We start from the raw sequence: 15,886 nt of genomic DNA, 5'->3' as shown, positions 1-15,886 counted from the left end.
AAGTGTTACTGAACTTGTTGGAGTATAATTTGCTTGTGTTATGCCTTTTTTTCGCTTACTCACGTGACTGGACTACTTTTCTCTCCACGCAGCAGCATTACCAGGTCCTTGGGTTACAGAGGAACATGCTAGGAATACAGATTATCGCCTTCATATTTTGTTTCTGTGGGCTAGGAGCTGCTATTGCTGCCACTGCCTCAAATGAGTGGAAAGTCACCAGTCGAGCATCATCCGTTATCACGGCAACCTGGGTCTTCCAGGGTCTTTGGATGAACTGTGCCGGCAACGCACTGGGTGCTTTTCACTGCAGACCTCACCTCACTATCTTCAAAGTAGAAGGTAAGTGAGTGTAATTTAACTGGAACGTGTTGCAAAGCGTGAGCCTGAGGAGAAGATTATTTTGCCTTGTGCAAGAGATTATGATTAAAGCATTGTCATGAATATAAGGAAAGGATATTGCAGGCAGAATATCGGAAACTACTCTGTAGGAATGGTATGTATTCCAGGAAAGACAGTAAGCCCTACTCTGTGGTTGGTAATATGTGATAAGTATACTGGACAAAAATTCCAGTAAATACGCTATCAGTAACAAGCCACTGTTAGCAGGGAGAGGGACTAAACTCTCTCCCAGCATTAATTTCCATGCAAAAGAGAGTCCTGCTTGCTGGATGGGGAGAGGAGGAAAGATAGTAAGGTCTGTGGCAGCTGTTGGTTCTCTTTCTAGTGTCTAAGGAAATTAGATAGCAAAGATGTTGGATTTGGAAGGTGTCTATTGGAGCTTAAAAACAAATGGAGGCTTCTTGCCTTATATCAGGTATGGGTTTTCTCGGAGACAGGGACTAGCTAAAAGTCCACTAGACAGTGTGGTTTTGCACTGTGGATAAAGCAGTAAATGAAGAGGTTTGTTGTTCTATTTGTTGTTAAACCTCAAGACAGTAGGCAAGAGAGTGTTCTCAGTGACACTGCACGCAAGGTGAGGGCAGAGGGAGGGGAACTGCTTTCTTCTGGGTGTGGGCAGCACATGAGCAAGATGGAGTCGGAAAAGCAGAGTAGGAAAAATGGACTAAGACACTGGTATTTTAGGGAACCAGAAAAGAAATCCAGGCTAGGCCGGAAGCAGCCTCCCAAAGCTTTTGGGAGATCAGAAAAAAGCACAATTCTAAGATGTCAACAGCCATATATCTGCGTGAACAAGATATGAAATGTAGTGTTGCATGGCTGTTACTGTACTGCGCAAACAGGGTCATACACACACCTTGCACAAATTTGGAGACATGGAAATGCAGGGATGTCACAGATCCATACCTCTTCTTGCCTCCCATGTCCCTCTGCATGCTCGGACATACATACATGGAGAACTTTGAGATACAATTCTCTTACATATATGGAGGACTTTGAGATAAAACTCAGCTTCATTTTTGTACACATTTTATCACACCCTGCTCCAAACCATCAGAAATCACATGAGGGATGTGAATGGATAAGAGCAGTTTGATTTCTTTTTTCCTGACAGAAACTCACATAGGCCCTTTAAAAGTGAGTATTATATATTTGCAAATCACCATTTTTGCACTGTTTCTGCTGAGATTTAATGAAAAAATAAACCACAACACTCTTTTCAGGCACTTAAACTCAAATTTGTTTAAAGAAAGTACATACTTTAGTAACTAGAAACTCCCATTATTGCTATTATTAGTAGTACAAAAGCTGCTTTCAGAAAAATAGCCCTAATCCATTTGCCACTTCGGATTGTTACTATTATTTTGACCAGTGGCAGATTGAAACCTGAGTAAACAAAATACAGGTCATTATATATGCAGCCTTTAAATATATTCTTAAGCATCTGAGTAAGATTTTCCTTATTTCCTCTTCAGAGTAACACAGACAAGAAATTCCTAGCGAAGCGAAGCAGCACGGTCTTGTTAAAGTGAGAGAGCAGCTGTACTGACATTTAGGAAGTCTAATTTTAACCTGCCAGTGCACGCACCAGCAAAGGGTAATGTTACATGTAGCATAAACACTACTGGGAAAGCGTGAGGTATTTTGTTTGGAAAACCTGCTAAACATAAACTCCTGGTAATCCAAGGAAAGCAAGAGTTCAACAGGGAGAGAGAGAGAGCTTTGCACTCTCACTCTGTCCTAGGTTGTAAAACAATAAAACGCTCAGATTAAAGAAGTAATGAACTCTCATCTCTGTCCTCCGAGCTTCCATACATCATCATTACTGGCATACTGATGTCAGGGTGGGTTGGCAATAGAACGTTTTCTTCTGCACGTTTACGTTTTTATGGAGTCTATTTACAATTTGTACTATAGCCAAAGATAACTGCTACACGTTCCTACCTATCCGTCTTGAGGTTCCTCCTAAAAATGTATTAGCAGTAAATAATGTAAGCCATGCCTACTGCAGAGCAGGTATATCTGATCATTGAGGTTTTGATTGCACTTTTGGGGTTATTTTGCAGGAAAGGCTTCTCCATCAGCTCTGTGAAGTTTTAAGATTTTATTTATTCTCCCCTATTTGAATCACAGTAAACAAAAAACAGACTCCAGAGGTCTTCCTCTGAGCAGGATTACCCTGTGGTCATTGGCAGCATGTAGGTATATCTCAAAACTGACTTTCAGCTGGAGGTCTAGCTGTGCTGATAGGAGCATAGCCAAGGCATTAAGAGCTCAGCTTCTGCAATGCAGCCCACGTGCAGATCTTGAAGGTTTCGTGTTTCTTCAAGTCTGGCTTAGCATGGCCACACCGCTAACAGTACCCAGGCTAGCTGGGCTGTTGCCAGGTGTACATGTACATTGACTTGTACAGCCACATATACATTTATGTGAACAGCCACAGTGTACTCTGCTGTAGTGACTGAAACATTCAGAGGAAACATCCTGGAGATGTGTGATGTATTTACTGTAGCATGAGTGGCCATAGTGTTGTAGCAACAGTCATTTAAGGCAATGTTTGTGGGGAGAAGTAATATCTTTTATTAGATCAACTGCTTTGGGAGAAATATGCAACCAAGTCATTCATCAGATCTAATGCAAATACAGTGAGCTTCAAGCTAAATATTGTCTATGAACGTTGTCTCTTCAGTTAACTTAATTACAATTATCAGTGCACGAGATACACTCATGGAAATACGATGATAAAAACCAAGGGACTATTACACACAGGCATAAACTCACGCAGTCAATAAATGCCAGAAATTAAAACTAGCAGAGAGACAATAATATCTAATCTCTGATTAACCTCTTATTCCCTTCCAGTATGACAGACCCAGGAAGTACCTTCATAAGGTGAGCCTGGGAGCTGCTCCTAACTCTGCTGGAGTCAGAGTTATCATGGACTCCAGAAACATACTGACTTTTTATAGCAGAGTTTCCATCCACCCTGTGTCCTGCTAACTCCTCAGTGCTCCACAGCCAGTAGTTACCTCTCTTCTCATTCAGCTCATGTTTATCATGGTGTTGGGTTTGCTTGGCAAGGTTTGGTAGCAGAGGGGCTACAAATGTGGCTTCTATGAGAAGCTATTAGATGCTTCCCCCACGTCCAATATGCCAGCTGGCTCCAAGATGGACCCACCAAGACCACCAGCAATGGTGATAGTCCCTGTTGATAACTTAGTTAACAAGGGGAAAAAAATCTGTGCCACATCAGGAGCAACTGTAGACAGAGAGAGGATTGAAAAGATGTGAGAGGAGCAGCTCTGCAGACACCAAGGTCACTGAAGAAGGGGAAGGAGGTGATCCAGTCCCCAAAGGAGAGATTCCCCTGCAGCCCACAGAGGACATTGGTGGAGCAGATACCCACCTGCAGCCCATAGGGAACCCCACACTGGAGCACCCAGAGTCTGTGACCCTGTGGGAAGCCTATGCTGGAGCAGGTTTGCCAGCAGGACCTGTGGCCCCATGGAGACAGGAACCCAGGATGGAGCAGTCTCCTGTTAGGACTTGTGACCCCATGGGGGACCCATGCTGGAGCAGATTTTCCCAAGTCAATTCTGTTTTGTCTGTGATGGTTAATTGCTGAGTGATCTCTCCCTGTCCTTATCTCAAGCCACAAGTCTTTCATTGTATTTCCTTTTCCCTGCCCAGCTGTGGAGGGGAGTGATAGTGCAGTTTTGGGGGGCACCTGGCTTCTGGCCAAGCCCAATTCACCACAATGATCCTGAATTCTTAAAATTCCAGAATTCTCCAGATTTGACAAGAAGGTTTCTAGCACTGCTTAGACACCTATTTAAGTATTTTGCTTTTGGTGATTCTACAGAGAGTTGTTTTGTTCACATAAAACATGGAAGTGTAACTAACAAACTGAATTGTGCCTACATCCCTTTCCCATGAGACTTCCTTAGTCTGCCAAGGCAGCTCCTAGGCTTCTTCAAGCAATTAGGTCAGCATTTGGCATGCTTAGACTATGATGCTGCTTCACGACTCCTCTGCACTCTCTGGTTTCCCATACCACGCATTCAGGGAGGTGTACCAGAAAGTGGAATTGTGCTTCCTTGAACTTTTGCTTGTTTGGTTTTCGGATCTTCTTCTGGTATCTCTTAGTTTCACCAGTGCCTATTTTGACCGAACCAAGTGGGGCAAGTAGTGCTATTCTGATGGTAGCCAACATGGAAAGGACCCTGCCCAGGCGCTCTAGGTCACACAGCCAGACAGTTTCATGGAGCTGCTGCTGTAACGCAGCTACCAAGTGGAAGGAAGCTGAAACAAGGCAACAATTATTGCAGCACCTGTACCCAAAACAGCCTTGTGAAGTCAAACTCCAGTTCAGTGCATCCGAGTGTGGAGAGCAATTCCAGACATGCTTTGTGGTGAACTTTCCCAAACAATCCAGAGCAGAAAAGGACTGACATGAGAGTTTCCCTCTCTAGACAGAAACTTGCTGCCAGGGAAACCATGCTAGCCATTTGCTTGCTGCCAGTTGACAGTGAGCCACCCAGATACCTGTGGGCCAGCCAAGTCCAGGCTTCTCCTAAGCCTTTAGGGAGAGAACTTAGTTCTAAACCCCCAGCAGCCACTGCCACAAATTGTACAGGGGTTGCAGTGGGAGCAAACAGAGTGGGGGACTGGGGCCTGAGAATGCCCTCCTGTTCCCCACCACCTACCTGCTCTCTGCTGCCTGCCAAATCCCCACACCCTGCCCACACCTTGCCTGTTGCCCATGGCCTGCTGGCTGCCTTCCCGAGCGCTGCCTGCTTGGCTGCCTGCTCTCCCTCCACTGCTCGGCCCCTGCCTGCTGGCAGCCTTCTCCCCGTCCAGAGTCTTGTCCCTGCCCACTCCTCTCCTGCTCTCTGCCCGCTGGTTGCCTGCTCCCGCCCGCTGATCGGTCCCTGCCCGCTCCCCTCTGCCCGCTCGCTGCCCGCTGGCCGCCCGCCGGCTGCCCGCTCCCGCCCGCGGGAGGCGTGCGCGCTCCTCTCTCCATGGTGCTGCAGGCGCGGCCCCGGGGAAGAGCCGGCCGTGCCCGGTGGAGGGTGCCTCGCCGCTCGGGTGGCGGCAACAAGGTCCCTGTCGTCCCGGAAAGGCCGCGAACCTCGGGCCCGGCTTCCCCTGGGTGAGCGGCCAGAGGTGAGGAGCGGTTTAACTGTGCCCAGGGCCATGGCAAAGCAGCAGCAGAGAGCGCTGTTGGGAGGTTAAAGGGGAGAGGGACAGGCGGTCAGCTGGGGGTGAATGGCTGCAGCCAGCAGCAGGAAGGGAGAGATCTGTCGCGAGGTCTTCTTCAGGCTAATGGCCAGCCTCAGAGGACTCTGCTGAGGGGTCCAACAGCCAGTCAAAGGGAAAGGGTCATGGGGGTCTGATACTGAGGTTAGAGGATGACTCTAACAGGGTTTGTGCAGCAAGCAGATCCTTCTAGGAAAAATGCTAACTGAATGGAGGTGGGGCTGATCTATGTTTGACAGACTAACCCACCCCTCCAATAAGTATTTCTGCCCAATGAGTAAAATATCCATTTGCTGATTGATGAAAACAACGTTAAAACAGCATTGGCAGAGTTGCATCAATATGAAAAGAAATCTACTCCAGGAGCAGTAGTGCAAACTTGGGAATGGTATCCATGGGGCATGGCCTGGATTCCTCTCAAGAGTTTTATGGCTCAATTCCAAGACTCTTCATTCCTCAGCAGGCAGATGGGTCACTGTTTAGACTGGTTGAAATGCTGATTCTAGCACTTCTGTGTGTGCAGAGAAATAGGGTGTTAAATCTTGGTCATGAAAAGTTTTCTGCTCTCACAGCTTGTCTCTCCTATCGTAGCAAGCATCTTTCTGAGCTCATGTCCTCTGTTCCAACATGAGATGATTAGTTCTCTCCACTCAAACAAGATAGCCTAAAACATGTTTGGTCCCTAGAGGAAGCACCAGAGGAATGCACCAGAAGTCACGAGATGCCATGACAATATACAGCAAATGTTTTTGGAATCTGTTGTATATTATTGTCCACCCTCTCCCACCCCCACCCCCCCACCCCCAAAGGTGAAAGAAGAAAGCAAATTAAACAGTTTAGCCTAGGTAGGAGTTAGTCTGAGACATAACAGGACTTATTCATGTTGTTTCAAATAAGGGAAAGGATCAGTCCATATGCATCTGAGCCACTCCTGAATCAGAGAGCCATGTTTGACCTAGCAGTCCCCGGCAGAACCAATATGAACTGAAGGGGGGCTTAACTCCTACGTATGCAAAAGATTTTCCCTTTGGGAGGTCCAGCAACAGCTGTGAAGTAGATCCAGACCAAAACCCAGGGCTTTCATGGGCATGGTAAGTTCCAGAGCCCAGGAGTCCCTCAAGAGGCAGGACAACTCTATGAAACCTAGGTTTTTGGATGTCAGAGCTAAAACAGGTTAGAATTTTTGAAGTGATTCACAAGGAATCCAGCTGCCAAATTTTGTTTTCTCTCTAAGCTCCTTGTTTCCAAGATTTTAATCTATAAGCGCTGAAAATTCATTAATCTAAACCACAGTGAATCACTATTTACTGCTATTTACTATGAAGACTGTCTGGCTCTGGCCAATTACTTGAACCAGAATAGTTCAGAGCTATAGGGCAGAGTGTAAAGTGGTGTGCCTACTGGGGGATCTGCAGCCACAAAGATAGACAAAGGAGTCCAAGAACTGCAGGACTAGACTGCATGGGGCCAACTGGAAAACACTGAGGCTGGAGGCTTTCACAGCCAGCTGCCAGTTTTGGAGGAGAAGCTGATGGCAGGTTACAAAGGACAGACTCTGATGCTGCTTTAATATCTGCAGGATTCTGGGAAAACACAAGACACTGCAGATCAGACGTCCCTTTTAGCTCTTGTTTACACCCGGCAATTTGACAGCATCCCTGCAATCCCCTTGTGCTAGAAGCCTTCTGTCTTCCCACCTCCCTCCAAGGACAGAGGTTACTGTGGTACTTTTTCACAATCTGGCCATGAGTAACGCTGCTTGTGCTGCTTTCCAGTCATCCTCACAGATTTTTGCACGGCAGACAGTCCTCTGGAGCTGGTTTTCATCTGCAGTGAGGAAATGTGGAAGGTGCAAAGCGCTGCTGTTTGCTAGCATGGTTCCCATGCAGCTGCTGTGAGGATGGGAATGCAAAGCTTGTTCATGGGGCATTAGTAACAAAGCTCTTTCATCTTCTAATACTCACGCCAAGATAGATTGCTATCTCTGCTTTGCTTTTAGCTTTCTTTGATTCCTCCTACATAGCAGTAGAGAGTGTACAGCAAAATGAATAGGACTCAGCAGTAATTGGTATGCAGCCAATATCTTAAAATACCTCTGTTCAAACAGGTTTTGTACCCTGGTCTGCTTTGTGAAAATTGAGGTGGGTGAGGGGAGCTTCCCTGGTGCTGAGGAGCCTAAGGCCAATGTACCTCTGCTAATCTTTTTAGCAGTTGTGCTACAATCAGAGCGTCATTTGGAGTTGCAGAGATACCATCCATTTCATTTTTTACAAGTCCTTGGAGCAGGAGGGGAGATGAGAATGGGAAATTCTCCATCGTGGTACAGGGAGGGGCAGGGAATGGGAAATGGGCGTTCTCAGTCCGTTCCTCCTGAGTTGTTTTCCTTCTTAGCTGGGGGGGGCATTCCACACACACACCCTTCCCTTGCAGCACCGTGGGGCCCCACCCACGGGAGACAGTCCTCCACAAACTTCTCCAGCGTGAGTCCTCTCTGTGGGGGAGTCATCTCCTCACCACAGGCCTCAGCAGGACTCCCTTCCATGTAGCACTGACCTTCGGGCCCAGACTTGTCCGGCCTGGTCCGCCACAGAGTCACAAGTCCCCCGGCAAACCTGCTGTGGCATGGATCAATCCCTTCACAGGCCATAGAGGGCTCTGCTACCCGTCCTTATCCATGGGCTGCGAGGGGACAGCCACTCCAGCATGGTCTTCTCCACGGGCTGCAGGGGAATCTCTCTTTCTAGCACCCGGAGGGCCTCATTCTTCCCCCGCCTCCTTCGGGCCTGGCCTTGGTGTCTGCGCAGCTTGTTACATCGTCTCGCTCCCTTCTCTGGTGGCAAAATGCCTCTGCCTGCAGGTTTTTTTTCTCCTGTCTGTGATTCAAAGAGGCGCTGTGACCATCGCCGATTGGCTCGGCCCTGGTCAGCAGCAACTTTGGCCTTGAATTGGCCGATGTTTACACTTTGGGGGCTGCAGAGAACTCCTAGCTGCTTCTTGCAGAAGCCGTCTCAGCAGCACAGCTACGCAAAACTGCGCCACGGGCTCAGTTCTAAAGCCAGTTCTGTTCAACTTTTGAATCAAGAGTCTGGCTGTAGGAGTCGAATGCGTGGGTAGTAAGTGTGCTGCTGATCCTAAACTGGGAAGTGGTGTTGCCTTCCCGGGGAATCTGGATAGATGGGAGCACTGGGCATCGATCAGTGGCATGACCCTGAACCACACCAGTTTCTGCCCCTGGCAGGGAGTAACGTTTGGCACGAGTCTTAAACGAGGAGAGTAGCTGGAGAGCAGCACTGCAGCAAGGTGGGGGGCCTGGGGGTGCTGGTTGACATGAAGTGCAACAGGTGTCAGCAGTGTGGCTGGGGAGGGGAAGCAGAGAGGCAGGGTCAGACATGACATGAGGAAACACTTCTTTGCCAAGGGGGCAGCCCAACCCTGGACCAGGCTTCCTGCAGGGGTGCTCCCTGCCCCAGCCCTGTCAGTGTTTGAGGCATTTGCACAACGCCCTTATGTCCATGCTTTAACTTTGGTGAGCCCTGGTGCTCAGGCCAGTTGGACTAGATGGGCCTCATAGGTCCCTTCCAGCTGAACTATTCCATTCCATTCCATTCCATTGCAACTTTCCATTCCATTCTATTCCATTGCATTGCAACTTTCCATTCATTTCCACACTCCTGTATACTTTTCTACTCCCTCTGCTCACTCTCAATCTAGTAACAATGAGACCATCATTTCCCTGGAATGCCAAGAGTGAGTCAGTTCCACAAAATACTTGAAGAACACCACGACAATTGTGCATTTTTCATTTTATTTTAGTTTTTATTTTCTTTTGCCATGCCAACTGCGTACGTATTGTCATGGCTTTTGCCTTTTCCCCATCCCTTTTGCTCTTTTGTCTTTGGCTGGGCCATTTGCCAATTGCCACTTGCCAACTTTTGCCGAATTGCCGAATTGAGCCGAATTGAGCCGAATTGAGCCGAATTGTGCCGAATTGTGCCGAATTGTGCCGAATTGTGCCCAATTTGTGGCCATTTGGTGCACAAATTTGTGCACAAATTTGTGTGGCAATTTGCGGCATTTTGTGGCAAATTATGCCAAATTGCTCACAATTTGTGTGCAATTCCTGCCCTTTTGGTGCGCAATTTGTGTGCAATTCGTGCCTTTTTGGTCCCCAATTTGTGCCCTTTTTGTGCCCTTTTTTGTGCCAAATTTGTGGGAATTTGCAACAATTTTTGCCAAATTGAGCCCGAATTCCGCTGAATTCTGGTGAATTCTGATGAATTCTGCTGAATTGTGCTGGATTCCTCCGAATCCAGCCAAATTCTGCTGAATTCTCATGAATTCTGCTGAACTCTGCTGAATTGTGCTGAATTCCTCCGAATCCAGCCGAATCCAGCCAAATCCAGCCAAATTCTGCCGAATTCTGCTGAACTCTGCTGAATTGTGCTGAATTCCTCCGAATCCAGCCAAATTCTGCTGAATTCTGCTGAATTCTGCTGAATTATGCGGAATTGCACCAAATAGTGCCGAATTGTGCCCGAATTCTGCCGAATTCTGCTGAACTCTGCTGGATTGTGCTGAATTCCTCCGAATCCAGCCAAATCTAGACACATTCTGCCGAATTCTGCTGAATTCTGCCAAATTGTGCCGAATTGAGCCGAATTGAGCCGAATTATGCCGAATTGTGCCGAATTGTGCATGAATTATGCCGAATTCTGCGGAATTCTGCTGAATTGTGCTGAATTCCTCCGAATCCAGCCAAATTCTGCTGAATTCTGCTGAATTCTGCTGAATTCTGCTGAATTATGCGGAATTGCACCAAATAGTGCCGAATTGTGCCTAATTATGCCGAATTGTGCCCGAATTCTGCCGAATTCTGCTGAACTCTGCTGAATTGTGCTGAATTCCTCCGAATCCAGCCAAATTCTGCTGAATTCTGCTGAATTCTGCTGAATTTGCGGAATTGCACCAAATAGTGCCGAATTGTGCCGAATTGTGCCGAATTGTGCCCGAATTCTGCCGAATTCTGCTGAACTCTGCTGGATTGTGCTGAATTCCTCCAAATCCAGCCAAATCTAGACACATTCTCCCGAATTCTGCTGAATTCTGCCAAATTGTGCCGAATTGAGCCGAATTATGCCGAATTGTGCCGAATTGTGCACGAATTATGCCGAATTCTGGTGAATTCTGCGGAATTCTGCTGAATTGTGCTGGGTTCCTCCGAATCCAGCCAAATTCTGCCAAATTCTGCCAAATTCTGCCGAATTCTGCTGAATTGTGCCAAATTGCGCCGAATTGAGCTGAATTGTGCCCAGTTTGTGGCAGTTTGTGGCAATTTGTGCCACATTGTGCCGAATTTGTGCCCACTTTTTGTGCCAAATTTGTGCCCAATTTGTGGCCATTTGGTGCACAATATGTGGCAATGTGTGGCAATGTGCGGCATTTTGTGGCAAATTGTGCCCAATTGTACCCTTTTTGTGCCAATTTGTGCCGAATTGTGCCCAGTTAGTGCCCAATTTGTGCCCAATTTGTACCCATTTTGTGCACAATTTTGTGGCAATTTGTGGAGCACAAGCAGCAACAGGCAGTGAGCCAGCCCAGAGGGGCCCTGTCAAGGGGTCCTGCTCCGTGCTGCAGAGGAAGGCAAAAAACCCCCAGGGACCAGTGCCAACACGCCGCTGGGGAAAATTCCTTCCTGACCCCAGCAGCAGAGCTGGCGATCAGCTATTCCCTGAGCACGTGAGCAAGACCGACTCCCTCCTCCCCACCGGCTGGTCACGCCTCCCCAGAAATGCCCTAGCCCTATTACCTCAGCCCAGAGCCTAACGCAGGGCTCTGGCTTCCCAGAATGGCCTAGTGCCCCCACCCCCATCAACCCAAGGAGCAAGGATCCATCCAGCACCTGGCAGAGTGCCGGTCGGTGTGTGCTCCTTGCAACCCCTCTGCACCCCGTTTGCTTACAGCTGCTGCTCCTGGCTGCACAGGGGATGAGGATGGTGAGCGCTCCTCAAGTAAAGGTATCCCCGTGCTCTGGCCACAGCCTTAGCCTCCTTTGAGTTGCTTTAGCAGCTCCTCTAAGAGCTGCTCTCTGGGCCGTGCCCAGGACAACTCTGACAGGGGGACTAGCAGGACACCCCCTTTTATACTGCCCAGGAGCATTGTGACATCACCGTTGCCTGGTTACAGGGGGTGATAGGGGCCCCGCCATGCACAGCCTGGCCTGCTGCAGCCCCGCCCAGCATCCATCAGAGGAAGGCCTCTGGGCCTCTAGGCCTCTGAGCTCTTGGCTCCCAAGGCAGTCCCTGTGCAGTCCCTGTGCCCAGGAGGCTCAGAGGCTGTCCCTGCCTTTGGTGGCCATGGAGTAGACACAGCTGCTGGCAGTTCCTGATGTGTCCTCTGCCACTGGGCTCCCAAGAACAAAGCCAGTGCCCTTACTCTTCTCTCAGGCTGTGACACAAACCAATCCTGTGGCACAAAGACCGTCCCGATTAGTCGTTCCCCTTCTGTGCTGGATGTAAAGTTCATGAGGCCACGCAGCGTGGGCACCCAGGGGCTTGTCTGAAATCTTTTACATTTCTATGCTTTGCTTTGCTTTGCTTTGCTTTGCTTTCCTTGCCCAGTTGTTACTTCTTTTTTTTGGGGGGGGGGCGGGGGGGGAGCGGAGGGGGGGTGTTGTGTTTCCAATTCTTTCTTGAGTTTTTATGTTTGGTTTACTCGTGCAGTGTCATGCAGTATCACGTTATGCGATTTTCTCTTACATTAAATTACATTATTTTAGGGGGGGTTGTTATTCGATGTTAAGGTTTCTTACTATTTCATGGCACTCTATGCTAAACCTCCCTGGCAGTCTGGCAAAGCCAGAGAGCCATGGAAGTGAGCAGCAGGTATACAGGCCGTGCAGCCTTTGAAGCTTGTGCTGCTTGGCCAGTGCTGCCGGATAAGTGCTCCTGTGCCTGCCCCGTGTATGGGTGCAGCAGCAGCTGCCCTTTTGCCGTGCCACTTCCCTTTTCCTTGCCTCCTTCCCCTTGCCTTGCCTTTTCACTTTTGCCTTTTTCCATGCCTCTTGCCTTTTGCCCTGTCTTTTACCTCTTGCCTTGCCTCCTGCCTCTTGCCTTTCATCTGGAATTTTACATTCCTTTACATTGCCATGCGGTTTAGGAAGTAATGTGGGTGGTAGTGGGATGGTAGTGGGATGGTTGGACTCAATGATCTTGGAGGTCTTTTCCAACCTGAGTTGTTCTTCAATTCCATGAAAGCGGGCTGTAGCGTCTGTGCTAGATGGCAGAGATGAGAAGTGATGCCGTCAAGTCAGGCGTCAGCATCTACAAACGCCTTTTCAGCTATTTGAAAGCTTATGAAAAGCTTGACTTTCATCTGGTGCGTTGTGCTGACTACTGTTCCCCCTGGTTTAGTTTTCATAGTAGGACTCACTCACTTTAAACAGGCTGAAAAGCAGGTAGCCTGGATGTGCATCTCCTCCATGGTCAACAGCATGCTTCCTATCTGTTGATCCAGCAGCTCAGCAGTGCCAGTGTCCAAGGCTGCAAACTGATGTCAGGAGAACCTCTGATTGCTGAAGTCTTTGTTGAGCCTTGGAAACAGACAGGCTTTATCCTTGTGGAAACTGGTGACAAATTTCCCTCAGTTTAAACGAGGACAGCTCGTCACCCTTCCTAGACAGTACTTGGTATAAATCAGTACTACAAAGTCAAGTAGATCAGGAACTTTCCTTTTGAGGTGGCTCTAACTGCCTAGACGCATATAGTACAAAACTAGTTGTGGAGTTTGGTGGTCATCCACACGATTCCCTGCCCAAGAGGTTCATGACTCATTTATCCCTCCAGGGAACAGTGAAAACCTTGCTCATTTCTGGTGTGGTGTCATGCTTATAAAAATGGCAGCCACTTTTTTGGGAAGAGTGGGAGAAACTTTATTTCTTAAGAAGAGTCAGCACAAAGGGATAGGTACTGTGTTCCTTTATAAAAAAAAAACAAAAAACAAAAAAAAAACCAAAAAAAACCAAACAAAAACAAGAAGTTGAGTGTTTTTTTTTTGAAGAACTGCACATACTTTGTAATGTGATGCCCATCTGCCTGCCTTAGAACAAATAAAGATGCCGGAAAAGAAAAAGGAATCACAACGTGCCCTAGGCTTACCGGTGTCGTGGAGGGAACATCTTCTGGATTTCTCCCTCCTAGCTTGCCCCCATATGACCTGTAAGAGCTGGCTGGAATTGGACCTGCGTTCGGCAAGAGGCCTTGCAATTAGTTTTGGATGCAGTAGTATATCGGGTCTTGGGTTCAGTACACTCCGTGCATCCCCTCCAAATTGTGTGGGGCATTGCAGTTAATGGAGCACCAATACACATGCGGCAGCGTGGACCAGTGGGCCCAACTCACCCCATTGGGTTTTATTCTCACGGTTTTTAAGGTCTGGAAAAACGTTACTCTGTCTGGGGAAGGGGTCTGTGTGTAGTCAGTCAGTCTTGCTGCGCGAGAAGCTGAGAAAGCCCCTAGAAAGGCGAGTAGTTGGAGACAAACGGCTCGTGCCAGTCGCCAGCGATTTGGTATTTGGAGCAAGACAGAATGGCGCATGTAATGGTCAGTGTAGTTTTTCTGGAATTTCTTCAGGCTTTCGATGCTGTCCCTCCAGACAGGCTTTCCAGCTCTGAGATGAGCAGAGACATGACATGCTGGGTGAAGAACTGGCTGAGCAGCAGGGCTTGGAAGGTTGGAGTGAATGGGGCCGCATCAATCTGTTGAGCAGTCACCAGTGCTTTTCTTCTGGGCTGTGGTGGTTTGGCCCTGGCTAGAGGCCAAATGCCCACCAAGCCGCTCGCTCACTCCCCTTTTCAGCCGAAAAAGGAAGAAAATGTATGTTGGGAGGCTTAGGATTCAAGATAAGGACAAGAGGGATCGCTTTCCAGTTAGTGCAATGGGCAAAGCAGACTCACAGAATCACAGAATTATCAAGGTTGGAAAAGACCTAATAGATCATCTAGTCCAACCATTCACCTATTACTACTAGCTCCCACTAAACCATGTCCCTCAATACAACATCTAGTCTTTCCTTGAACACCCCCAAGGTCGGTGACTCCACCACCTCCCTGGGCAGTGCATTCCAGTGCCTGACTACCCTTTCAGAGAAGTAGTGCTTCCTAATGTCCAGCCTGAATCTCCCCTGGTGCAGCTTGATACCATTCCCTCTAGTTCTGTCGCTGTCTACACGGGAGAAGAGGCCGACCCCCAGCTCACTACAACCTCCCTTCAGGAAGTTATAGAGAGCTATAAGGTCTCCCCTGAGCCTCCTCTTCTCCAGGCTGAACAATCCCAGCTCCCTCAGCCGCTCCTCGTAAGGCCTGTGTTCCAGACCCCTCACCAGCTCAGTAGCCCTCCTCTGCACGCGTTCCAGGGCCTCAATGTCTTTCTTGTAGTGAGGGGCTGTCGTGGTTTCACCCCTCCTTTCTCATGAAGAGCTGAGAAAGTCCTTGACTGTCTGACAGCAACTAGAAACATCAGGGTGTTATCAGCACTACTCCCATTTTACTCTCAAACACAGCATTCATCTGCTGTTACAAATGAAATTAACTCCATCCTGACCAAAACCAGGACATTATCCACCCCTTATTCCATACCATTTACGTCATGACCAAATCCAACCATTTTCTTGTTTCAGACACATATATATGTGTGCACACATGTATACACACACATGTGCATACAGGTATTATTCCCTTAGTCTATGGACCATTCTTCTGAGTTTGTTGAGTGAATGATCTTCAGGCTTCATTCTTCGTAACAGTCTCTCGTGGTGTCAGTATGTGTCCGTTGGATCGTTGCATCTCGGGCTCTCAACCGATACACCTGACATGGTCCATGTTCATAGTCTGTGAATCAAAGACGTTCATTTTCAAAGGGAAGGAGGAAAAAGTTCTTGGAACACCAGGTCTTGGTCCCGTTATCGTGGCAATCTTCCTTCATTGACTTGTATGACTCCGGCTGTAACTCCATTGGTACAACATACAACAACATACAGCAGTAATAGCAATAATGGATGTACAGAGCAATTATTATAATACAATTTCTACCTTATTAATTATATTGGCTATTCTCACCTAAAATCAAATCCCTCTGGGGTACACATCGAACTTCTCCATTCTTCTGCATTACCCACCAAGTACAACCAGGTCCTTGAGCAAAAGCAATCCCAGACATGGGTTTACCTTTGCCTG

General features: G+C 48.0%; 1 protein-coding gene across 1 annotated transcript in view; it reads left to right on the top strand.

Moving 5' to 3' along the window:
- Window positions 1-254: 254 nt before the first annotated feature.
- The window catches only part of CLDN10 (claudin 10), a gene marked incomplete at both ends in the record, with an annotated part of 80,520 nt that continues 64,888 nt past the window's right edge, over window positions 255-15,886 (top strand). Inside the window, one exon of the mRNA XM_084275784.1 lies at window positions 255-339. Within this exon, the coding sequence (XP_084131910.1) occupies window positions 270-339 (70 nt within the window). The remainder of the gene's footprint in view (window positions 340-15,886) is intronic.

This window comes from Gallinula chloropus (genome assembly GCF_964237585.1).
Source record: "Gallinula chloropus genome assembly, chromosome: 1".
NCBI lineage: Eukaryota > Metazoa > Chordata > Aves > Gruiformes > Rallidae > Gallinula > Gallinula chloropus.
Note: the sequence above shows the minus strand (reverse complement) of the source record. Positions and strands in the feature narration are given on the sequence as shown.